This window comes from Egretta garzetta, unplaced genomic scaffold (assembly GCF_000687185.1).
Source record: "Egretta garzetta isolate BGI_Z169 unplaced genomic scaffold, ASM68718v1 scaffold447, whole genome shotgun sequence".
Classification (NCBI taxonomy): Eukaryota; Metazoa; Chordata; class Aves; order Pelecaniformes; family Ardeidae; genus Egretta; species Egretta garzetta.
The window spans coordinates 2,217,241-2,229,433 of NW_009260397.1; the positions used below are offsets into that span (position 1 = coordinate 2,217,241).

General features: G+C 53.3%; 1 protein-coding gene across 1 annotated transcript in view; it reads right to left on the reverse strand.

Annotated features, from left to right (window-relative positions):
• NCOR2 (nuclear receptor corepressor 2) overlaps positions 1-12,193 on the reverse strand; it is a 188,012-nt gene that overhangs the window by 117,744 nt on the left and 58,075 nt on the right. Inside the window, exon 7 of the mRNA XM_035898548.1 lies at positions 239-295. Coding sequence (XP_035754441.1) covers positions 239-295 — 57 coding nt within the window. The remainder of the gene's footprint in view (positions 1-238; positions 296-12,193) is intronic.

The window sequence follows — 12,193 nt, forward strand, 5'->3', positions numbered from 1 at the left end:
ACGAAGGAGCCGAAGGGTTAAGGCTCTCCGGAGCGGGCTGTGTGTGTCTGCCTGCCTTTCAGTACTCATCTCAGCCACTTCGCTTCCTGCCTTGGTGCGGTGCCAGCGAGAGGTCCTGGCCAGCAGCGCGCTTCCTTCTGACAGCTTAGACACACACACAGGGTGCCACGCTCACCACCCAGGAACCTCTCCAAACCTGGCCCGGCTCCCGCTCCCCGCAGCGAGAGGTAACACTCACCAGCTCCACCTGGGGACCCAGTCCTTCCAGGATCCGGTGGGCAGCCTCTGCCTTCTTCTGCAGGGAGGAAAGGGGAGAGGGAGAAAAAAAAAAGTTATTTCTGCCATCAGTTACAGTCGCAGCCCTCTGCTCCAGCTCTCCCCCTGTAAAACCCCTTCCCAAACCTCTGCAGAGCTGCCACAAATCCCACCCCCGCCTGAAAGTGGGTGGAAAGGTTCAGCTCAGCCTCTGGACCTGCAGGAAAGCCCCACGGGCAAAGGGCTCCAGCACTCGAGTTATCACGACTTTAATGAATCCAAGCTCTGCTCAGGAAGCGATCCGAATCCCCGACCCCTCTGGGTGCCAGGCGGGGGGATCACACCCGTTACCCCCACACGGCCGCCCTGCGAGAAGGAGGGTGGGCGAGCTGGCATGCACGCGGAGATGCCCTTTCTAGGATTCATTGCTTCATGACCATGTGATCATTAGATTTGAGCTGCCCTTGGCTCCTCATCTTGCTCTCGCTTCCCCCCCTGGCCCCACCGCAGAGGAGCCCTTCTCTGCTCCCTTCCACCCCCGGACGAGCTTATTAGAACTAAAAAAAAAAACCCACCCAGGAACAAGTGTCAGGGGCTGTGCAGTGGTTACTAATTAAACAGCCCTCTGAAAAAAAGGCACGGGTTGGTTGCAGCAGGAGTCTAAATAAAAGATGACATTTTCAGTAAACAGCACTTCCTCGCAAAGCCAGGCTTTTCAGTGGGGGTTACTGACAGTCCAATAAGTCCGGATCGCTGCACGCTGCCTACGAGCCCTGGGGCTGAGCCGACAAAGACAAATACCTGGCAGCAAGTGGGGCGAGGGGACGGATTTTCAGAGGCATTTGTTCAATAAAATAGGGAGCTATTTTGGGGTAGGGGGGAGAGAAAATCTACAACTGCCTAAAACAGGGGGGAAGGAGCTGTGGGCAGAGCTGAGCTTCCCAAGATCTAAAGCTGGGATGGGGGTGGGGTGGGGAACCCCTTTTTTAAAGCACATTCAACATTTTAACCCTAGAAGCACTAGAGCCCCGCTGGAGCTGCAGGATGGGAGCTGAGCCCCAGGGTTGGGGAGCTGGGGAGGGCTGGGCTCTGGGCTCCCTGGCAGAGCCAGCAGGGCTTTGGCAAAACCAGGGTGAAGACCCCCTGGGGTGAAGACCCCCCGGGGCAGGGAAGAGATTCCAGCTCCGGGGCTCTGTCTCACGCTCTCTAGCACCAGGCACCTCTCACCTTCCCACCGGCTCACGGCAGGATGAGTTTCCCAGTGTCTCAGCACACGGGATATCTCACCAAAACCAAAAGCTGGCACACCGCCCTGCCAACTTGCCCCTGTGTCCACCCCCCTTGGTGGGTTTCCAAGAGCTTCACCTACCCCCCCCGCCGCCAGCCGGTCCTCAGAAGCGCCGATGCAGCTGGTAGGTGTTCAAGTTCCTCGCCGGGGCTTTGCACACCCACACACAGCCTGATCTGCCAGCACGCACTTTTGCAGAGTTGGCCCCGGGAGCAGCTGCATGAGTCACCTGCCCGCAGCCAAGCTCGGCGCCCCGGCGAAACAGCCCCGGCCCGGCTGCAAAACCCACACCAGGTGCCTCGCTGCAACAGGGCGACCAGGACACGTTTCCAGCTCCTCTATTTACTGCACGCTCGGGCGGACACAAAGCTTCTTTGCAATTTAGAAGCGACTACAAGGATGCTAGGAGAGACATAACCACAAAGCGTGCCTGCTCCGGCGCCGTCCCCACACGTACGCAGCAGCCCCGCTATTAATGCATCCCTGCCCGTCCATCCGCAGTGCTCCTGCACAGCGGACCTCGGGGTCACAGATGTCACGATCGCTGCGTGTACATCACAGGCAAGGACATGCACGCAGGGAGAAGCGGAGCAGCTAGCGATGCTGTGGCAGAGCCTGAAATGTAGCTGGAGCCCATCCGGGGAGCCGCTCTGCCCCCCTGGCCTCTCCCGAGTCCCTGCTCCATCCTAGGAGGACCACGGGCAGGGAGGTGCTCCCAGCTCTCTGCAGCCCGTGGGGATGCGCAGCCGGGGCAGCCACCCAGCGGCTTGCTCCCGCATTACCGGCGTGCCGCTCGGTGCACGCCACACTTCTGCCCGGTGCTGAACTGGTGGAGAGACGCTTGCAGGGACCCCAGGGAAAGCACGGCCGTCCCGGTGATGGAGATGGCTCTTTGGAGAGCAATGCATCCCGGAGCGAAACCCGGGAGATGCTGGGAAACAGCTGCGACAGAAGCAAGCGACAGAAGCAAGCGCCTGCCCTCGCGTGGGGCTTGGGCTCAGGCTCCAGAGAAAGAAGCCACGTGTTTATACACAGCAACTGCATTTTCCGCACTGCAATAAACTGCTCCCAACTCTTCTCCCAGGCCAACCTGCTGCCGAGGCGAGGGTGATTTGACATGTAAGGGAAAGACGGGACCGTCCCTACCTGACCCACAGGGGAAGCAAAGTGATCCCTGGCACCAGGACCTACCTGCAAAGCACAGCGCTTGCAAATTTTCAGATCAACGTGTATCTGCCCTCATAAAATACCACATCTGCTACAGAGTGCCTCTTCCACGCCAGACCCCCTCTCCCTGAAATGGCATTTCCCACTGGGTTCACAACGATGGGACAGCCCTGCCTAACACAGTGCCCGGCTCTGCCGTCCACAAGGATGCTCCAGCTGATGATGGGGAAAACAAAGCCCAGCAAGTGCAGCCCGGGTGAGAAACCCAAGAGCCACACAGCCTGGCCCAGCTCCCCTCGAAGCATTGGACGTCGCCAGCGCTGCGCAGCTGACTCCATTAATGGGAACAAGCCTGGGAACTTGCGCCTTGGAAATATTCATCACGCGATGGAGAACTCCCAGCCAGAGCTTAATATTTTCATCTCCAAGAGCTAAAAATTCTGCTGACCTTGGAGAACATCAGCACCGTGGCATGTGGAAACTTTAAACAATTAAAACCAGGGGGTAAGATTTTCAGGGTGGGTCATTGAAACTGCTACAACAGACACTGCATCCGCTGCTAAGAGGGTGATTTGGCCAACTGCCCTCCTGCCCACCACCACTTGCTGGCACGTGAGAAGCAGCAGCTTACCCAAATGTTTTCTGATGCATACTGGGGACAAAAATCAGCACCCTGATTAATTGCAACCAGTGTAATTGTGGGTAGGAGATTGCAGCCCCAGCTCGAGGCCGCCTGTCCCACCAGAGGCACTGGTGAAAGATGCCCTGGCAGCGGCGGATGGCACAGGGACTGATGATGCTGGAGGCCCATGTGTACAATGCGATTAACTGCGAGAAAAAGCCGAGTATGTTCAGCTGCTGCATTTGCTATGTTTAGACAACTTAATGAGACAACCCAGAGGCAAATCACCATAGGCAGAACATGTGGCGAATCAAGAAGAATGACATAATTTGTCTTGCATTAACCGACTGTAACATACACGTCTCCAGAACGAAAGATCAGGGGGGGAAGCTATTCCAAGCACGTCATATCTTTGTACGTACACAAAGAAATGCCTCTATCTTGAAAGTTGGCCAATTAACATTTGACACCCTCTGTAATTGCTGATGCTCCTTGCTGCATTTATCAGATCACAGCAGAACCGTAATGAGCCGTCTGAAAGGCCACGCAGACCGAGGTGAGGGCTGGCAGCAGAATTGGGAAGGACATATCACACCCAGCAGAAGGTTCCCACCGCACTGGGGACAGAGACACATGGGGAGACACGCTCCCGCCTGGGGAGACACGCTCCCGCCTGGGGACCCAGCTATCCCAAAGCTTGGCTGGGGAATTTAGGCAAACCTCAAACTGTTCACAAGCAAGGGCAGCCCCCAGCTCTCTCCACAGCCACAGGATCTTTGCTGAAGACCACCTGCAGCCCTGTTGAATCCTTTCCTTTCCAAAGGCATAGCCACCTCAGACTCTCTTCCAATATTGATTTCGTTAGGAGTACATTTAGTGATTGACCCTGCAGAGGGACACCAGCGGGTTTGTCCTACAGCTGCTGAATAACCCCACCCGTGCCTGCAATCCCTGTTATTTAACGGAAAGAAACGTATTAGGAAGCAAATCTAGCCATTACTTCTGGTGAGATGCATGCGGATCCCCACTGGTTTTATAGTCCCTCTGCAGCTCCACAGCAAGCAGCTAATGAGCCCTTTTCCTGAGTCCTGCAATATTGCTACAGCACAGGGAGCAGCAGTGTTTGCAGAGGGACTGAAGCCCTAAGGCTGAATTTTGCTCCCATTCACTGTCAAGAGTTGCTTTACTCTGGTAGAGCAGCTCCAGGTTTCGCACCAGCATGGGCAGGAGAAAACCATGGGCACTTCCAAGGGCAGAGGCACCTCCTCTGGAGCACATTTAGGCACGGCTCGGATGGAGAGGTGAAGCCCATCACGCACCAATGTGCACGCATGTGCATTTCGGAGGGATCACGGTGTCTCAAGAAGCACAGCTGAACCACAAACACCGATCTGTGTCACTGCGGGATCCATGGATCCAAAAGGGGACTCGCAGATGTGCCAAGCAGCAGCACCTGCCCCCCAAAAGCCTCCCTCCCCATCTCCCCACAGGCAGGGGCACGGGCAGGCAGATCGTGGCTGGGGCCATCACGTTCTTACCCCATCTCACGCTCCTCCAACAGGCCTGGAGCTAAAGATATCTTCATCAACAACAAAAACCTCCCTGCAGACTATGAAATCTCCATTCTCGCCTAAAAAGCATTTTGCTTCCAAAGCAAACTCCAGCCCCTTGTTTTTCCTTTGAAGAAACTTAAAATAGGCTTGGGAGGGGGAAGCAGGCAGGAGAGCAACTTCCCAGCCATGTGAGCTCCCACGGGGATGACGAGCCGACCCCACGAGGCAGCGAAGCATCCAAAACCAGAGGAGGGAAAGTCTGGGATTTCGCGTGGGCTCCTCTTAAAGCAAAGTTTAAAAATGGAAGAGAAGGAAACACAGGAGTTATTTCGAGAAAGCGGATCTGAAATTAGGAGGCGGCATTTTCTTGGACTGACTCCAGCCATCGCTCCATGCAGTGCAAAGCTGCTGCAGCTGAACCATGCTCCCAGGGTTATTTATAGCAGCCTGTAGGCAGCAGTGCTGGGGAATGGAAGGGTTTCTGTTTGGGACTAGGCATGTCCTGCACTGAGATAAGCAAAGCCCTTTGAGAGGCAGGAGAGCCCCGCACAGGGCAGGACTGGGAAAAATTCCTGTCCCAGCAGCACGATGTCCTGGGGGCAGGTGGAGCTGCAGGAGCGGCAAGGCAAAGAGGCTGGAGTTGGACTTCGTTTAAAACAAAATTTGGGAGGAGCATGGCTGAAGTCAGCAGAAGTCATGCAAACCCTCAGGCGAGACACCTTTCTACATGAAGCAGAAAAGCAAACAGTCTGGGGGGATTTAAAGGCCCTACCTCTCTGCCAGGATCTGCCGGGACCAAACCACCTGGCAGCGCTGGTTTCACGAGGAAAGGTTTTTCATTCCTACGACCATGGGTACTGATTTTTTCCCCTTTAAACCACAGCATCCTCTTTCTGAGAGCCAAACCACCCCAGCAATTTGCTGCTCTCCCCACAAAGCAGGTGGGAAGAGCCCCCCAGCCGCAGGAGCCTGAGGATGTGTGCTCTCCCCCAGGCTCTCCTTGAACCCAAATGCCCCTGAGCATCAGGGGACGTCTGTCAGCCTCGGTGATACATGCCAGGCTCCCCTCACCTAGCCCAGGGGCTGATGCTCTTCTGCAGGGGTGCCCCTGGGATGCAGGGGCCCTGCACGCTCCCTGTGTTTGGCTGGAGCCACCTCCCCACTGCACCAGCAGCCGAGGCCGGGGCTGGCAGATGCATGCAGCAGGGGTTACGAATGACTAATCACAAAGAGTAACAACACTGCGGAAATGGGTCACGTTGGAGCTGTGTGTTAATACCAGTCCCCGCCTATCCTGTGCGGAGAATGACAAGCCAACGCATTTCGGTTGCTCACCAGTCTCCCGCTTGGGCTCATCATTGCCAGCCAGTTTCTGCGGTCGGCTCGCTCGTACACCATCCGCAGCCAAGGGGTGAACCCCCTGTCACAGCCGGGGTTCCACTTGCACAATGACCTAGCATCATGCTGTCGCCTGCAAGGTTACAGTGCCAATCACAGGCGTATTAATTTTAAAGCAAGGTGCTAACGAGGCTTTGCCAATGCAGACTGTTGAATGTTTCGCCATTGCAAAACTGCTGAAAACGTTGGCATTGCACAGCAGGCTTTTAGAAATCAAAGTCTCAGCACTGGAGCAGTTATGCGAAAGTTCTGGAAACCCAACCCAAGGAGCAGAGCCATGCTGCAGGGTCTACGCTCCTCCCTCCGACAGATTCAGGTTCTCTGCACATCTCGTCCTTATTTCCAGGACCTGAAAACGCAGGACGTGGCATTATCTGCTCTGGGTTAGTCATGGACAAAGCTCCTAAGTCAATGCACCTACCAGGAACTCCAGATCCTGGAGCAGACATTAAAAAGAGACATCAGGACCATTAAAAAAAACAACAACAATAAAATTTCCTTAAAATACAAGAAAAAATGAAAGGATTATCAATGACTCCAGGATAAATGTTTTATCTTTTCGGAAATCTTGCTGTCATGCAGAAGTGTTAATGGCACCTAACCTCTGACCTTCCCAGCTTGCCTCCAAACTACCTGCGGGCCCATCGTGCATCACTGAGCTAAGGTGATGCAGCCCCAGAATAAAAGTTACAAATACAGAGCAACCCCAGAATAAAAGAAACAAAAGCAAAATGAACAAGGCCCTTTCATCAGCCAAATACAAAATGCCCCACCCTGACTACCACATAAACTAGAATTTGAAAAAAAATCCGGCAGATTTAATGCTCGGAAGCGGTTTCACTGATAAGGTTTTATTTACTGCACCAGCTCCATGCTGACGGCGCAGGTCTGATTCTTCCCTTTCTAATGTAAATCAGGAGTTCATAGAAAATCAGAGTTACACAGACATAAAATCCCCGTGGGATCTGAGTCACACTCAGTGCCTTTGAGTAGTTAACGGTGAGATTATACTTTGCAATGCTGAAAGTGTTCATTTATTTATTCTCTTATTTATGGATGGGGCATTAATGCTTTATGAAGGTATTCGAGGAGGGTAAACGGATAGCTGGGAACACGCTCTGCAAAGACACAACAGCAGCAGGGGGTGGAAAAGTTCAAAACAATCCTTTGAATTCCAATTTTACAGCATAATGCTGAATTTATAGATAGATAGCTGTGCCCTTTTGAAGGAACAAGCACTGAGACAGAAAACGAATTAAAATTTAATCTTATTGATTTCCACCAACTCAATCCCACAAGCGAGACAGACGCTGCTGCCTGCTTCCACTGCCTGCACTGCATCAAACCCAGTTTTTCGGAGGGCTGACAGCGGAGCCTGGACGGGCTCGCACGGCCGCAAGCTGCTGGCACTCACAGCATGCAGGGGTGACACGGGGGGAACTCGTCCCAGCCCTTGCCACACTGCGGTGGGTCGCAGCATGCAGCGTCCCCTCTCCGGCACGGCGGTGGAGAGCGAAGTCACTCCATGTCCTGAAATGACCTCTCCGATAAATGAGCTCAATGTTTTAGAGGAAGGGCGACATGCACTTTTTTGCAGGGACAGGTCTGACACAAGGAGTGAAGCTGCTTTTTACCTGCTGGTCTCCAAGCAGGAATCCTGCCTGGCTCCAATGCAGAGCAGGTCTGCAGAGAGCCTTCAACCACCCGGATCTGTTGTGACAGTCACAGAGAAGGCACGAGCACGCCTGCCTACATGTGTGTACGGTAGCTGATAGGGACTTTGGGCATGCAGAAGACTTGGAGGAGAATTCCCCCAGCAAAGTCACACGCCGGTGGGCTGCTGGCACGGCCAGGGGTGCCGCAGCGCAGCATCCTCCAGGACAGGCTGACAAGGAGAGCTCAGCCAGCACAGCCTCCCAGGAAAGGCACAGAGAGCAATTTGGAGCAACACCAACGCTGCCGTCCTCCCCACGCTTAGCAAGGGACCTGGAAATTTCCATTTAAAGCACAAAAACATCTTCAAGCCCAGGTATGCTCAACCAATTTCAGGGGAAGACAGATGCAAGGAATCCTGCGAACAGCCCAGTGGATTAAAGCCACAGCTAAAAATATGCACAGAGGATGGGGTTATGGGGATTTCAGGGGAAGGTACCTAAATTCTGCCGACACAATAATGCATCCCAGAGGGGCAAATTAAAGCCCAAAAGTAGACTGTGCCACACAGCCACCACCTTAGGGGCGCCAGACCCCGCAGGGATCAGCTTCCCCCTGCAGGGGAGACACCAAAGGTCACTCATACAGTTCAACGTAGGAGATCCCCAATGCCCGCATTGCTGTCAGCCTCTAGCAGCAACTGAGGTGCCCGTCACGACCTGAGTTCCCCAGGTAGCTCTGCACCATCCTGCCAGCACCCTGCTCCCACAGAGGGGGTGAGGGGACTGGCAAATGCACCCCATCCCACACCCATGCGCCCTGCTGCCGAAACAGTCCTCTGAGACCTCCCCCTTGCACCTTCTGAATGACCTCGGTGATTTTAGCATCCATCACTGTTTTCAAACGTTATTCTGTCTCTTCAAGGACTAAAAGGACTTTGGAAAATAGGGCTTGGATGCTTTTGAAAATGCTACCCACTATTTATTCTCAGTTTAGTTTACGGATTGTAGCAAAAATGTTAACTTCCATTCTCATACATTCTCTCAGAAATGGTACAGCTTGCACTCACAGTTGAAATCTTGGCTTGGAAGCACACACTTGTGGTTTTCTGTGTTACACTGCAAACATTTCCCAACAGGTACTTTTTCAGATGCAGCTTCACAGCTCATCTTCAGAGACAAGGTAGAGTGGCTCTGGTCAGCACCTACACAGGGCAGGAGGCACCCGGATCTCGAGTGACCAGGAATAAGGACATCAACTGCCTCTCTATAAACCAAGTCTCCTAAAACCTTCCCAAATACAACCACAGCCCCACAGTACAGGATTTCACCTCAGTCCAGAGCAGCTTCTCTCTGCTCTTCTCCAGCAGAATCTGTACAGTCAACTATTTTTTTTCCTGAAAATCAATTACTTGTCCAGCAGAGCATAAGAAGAGGGGATTACAGGTCACGTTTCCCACAATTATCCTCCCCGACGCCAAGGAACTTTTCAAATCGTACACGTTAAATAGGTCACAAGAGGGAAAACCAGCGTGATAGGTGTTGAGCATCAGAAAACCTGAATTCTGAGAAAATCTCATCTAGGGCAGCGCCAACCTGCATGCCAACCCCTCATCCATACCCAGTACGGCAGTGAGAAAAAAATATATAGACTTCCCTGATGAACCATAAGCTAAAATTAGAAACCATTCACCCCTGCAAAGCCCCAGCTATCGCCAAAAGGAAAGTAGGTCACAGAATGGCTGGCTAACTTGATTTTCCGGTGTTTCTAGCTGCTCTGTCCTGACGTAACCTCCTCTCTCCCATGGACTGTTTTTGGCGTCTCCTTTGTTCGGGGTATAACTGCACGCAGTGTGTAACTCCGGCACAGCCTGGCAGGAGCGGTGGGAACGGGCACGGCGGCACCCGCGTGCTCAGTGAAGCACAGACCCGCAGTTCATGAAAAATTAAACGAGAGCCAGGCGACAGCCCCTCCACGAAGCGCGCTGCCTCCCACCTGCTCTGGCGTTGGCACAAGCGCTGACTTTCTCCCTCTTCCACAATATTGCTCTTTAGAAATCATTTCAGGCTCTGCCAGCTCTTCTGGGGTGCTTTGCTCTCTCGCCTCCTCCCGAGGCCTGAATATCCTCTTTTTATTTGCATTTCTTACCGCGCACTGCCTCCCTCAAGCAAGCCGCAAGCTGAGCGATGAGAGTAAAGCGGGCTTTTCCTCCCTTTGCGTGCAGGCTGGAGCCCAGGCTCAGCCGTTACAGCCACTTTGCCAGCAAGCAGACCCTGAGGCATCCAACTTCACTGCTTTTTCGCAGCATAGAAGAGGCCGAAAGGCTTAAAATTTGGCTCAGTGACCTTCCCTGCTCTTGATCAATGTGTCTCTGTCTGGCTCATAGCCCTTTGCTCCTACCGACTCACCTTGCAATTAAGTGTTAAGCTGCAGCAAAGCCACAGGTCCGCACAGCCATGCCTGGGGCTCTCCCGTCCAACAGATGGCTGGGTATGCCCGGATGCTCTGCTGCCACCAAACCCACCCAAAGCAACCTGATGCCCAACCACCAGCCACTCTTTTCCACCCACGATCCTAACTGACACTGCTCCCACGTCCTTTCCTCTTAACCAGTTTTCCTCCTCCTGGCCCCAAAGGGAAGAGCAGCCATCACCGATGATGCCCTTTAGAAGGACAATTGCATCCTGCATCCCACCTTTGTTACTGGAGCCACGACAAAGGCAATGCTGTTGGCAAGGCTCAGCACACCCTTCCCCTTGTAGCCTGCAGCTCGATATCTCTCTGCTATGGTAGTTAAAAGGCTCCTTCCATCACCCGGCCTCAGCCATTACAATCAGCCAGCAAGGGTCTGTTGACTCTCCGTTGGCCGTGAATAGATCAGGTCTTCTTCAAAGGAGGAACTTCCCTCCAGCCTGCTATGGTTTCTATCAAGCAAAAGGGAAGGGCTGCTTGGTTTGAGTCTCCTACCCACAGACGGGCTTGCTTACACGCTACTTGCAAGGGGACTTTGCAAGAACAGGGAAAGAATCATCATCTACCCATCCCAGGGATCAGGCAGACACAAACACGGAGCCAGATTTGAAATTATGCAGACATTTGGTGCCAGACATGACCTTCGCTTGCTGAGCACCCACCTGGAACAAGCGCACCCTATCACGAAGGTTAATAGCAAATCATTCCTGGTGGCAGCCTGGCTTCAAGGATCAGCGTAACCTGGAATAAAGCCGGGCACACTGACAAATGGATGCCACCAGCTCTGAGCACTGCATGCGACAGCATCCCAGGTATCACGGCCACGCAGTTTCATGAAGAAATGTAGAAATCCATGCTTGCTCTCTGCGCTGTTTGCCACCACCCATGGGACAGGGCAGCAACCCCAAGGGATTGCCCCGACCCATGGCAGAGGCTTGGAGAACAGACAGTGTCTGCTTTGGAGGAGGTGATGGGAGACTCAAGGAGACTGGAGGGAAAGGGTGACCCTGCCGGGGATATGGGCAGAGACAAGAGGTGACAAAGCAGGACCAGGGTCTGGCAGGACACTCAGCCCTGAGCCAGGTCCAGTGGATGGGGACTGCTACGACGCAGCCCGTTTGGGATGCAATGGCTGAAGATTGCCTTTCCTTCCTGACTCAGCACCATCACCCATTTCTTCCCCTTCTCATGGTCCAGGTACACGAGAGTGTCCAAGCAGGACAGGGCTCAAGGGAATAGGAATAAAAAAATGTTTGAGACCTCCTTTTATTGAGCCTAACCCCTTGCACAGGGAGGCACAAGCCATCTAGCCCAAGACCGCTGGAGAGAACACTTGGTGGTGCCATGGGGAGAAGCTATCACCAGCCGGTGCTTGCTAACGCTTCAAACACATCGACCTCAGTCTTCACCCACTCTCACAACACACTGTGCCAGCACTGGGTTTCCTACTGCTCAGGGAGAGAAGCAGATGGAAAAAGGAAAACCAGGAAAATTGCACTGCCTGGGAGCGCAGGGTATGCGATTTTTTTTTTTTTTTCTTTTTAGGAGTCGGGCACCTGGATTTCTGCAGCTCCCAGTGAAATCGCAGGCCTCGCAATTCAAAATAATTAGCGACTGGTAGTTTTCCTTTTATGCAAAATCATCCTTTTTATCCAACACCTAAATGAAAATGAATATGCTTGATTATCTACCAAAGGGCCCAATTTCCTCGCATCGCTCTGAAGCACACAGCACAATTTGTGTCTCCTCAGGCTGCTATTACCGGCAATGGCTGAGTGCAACACA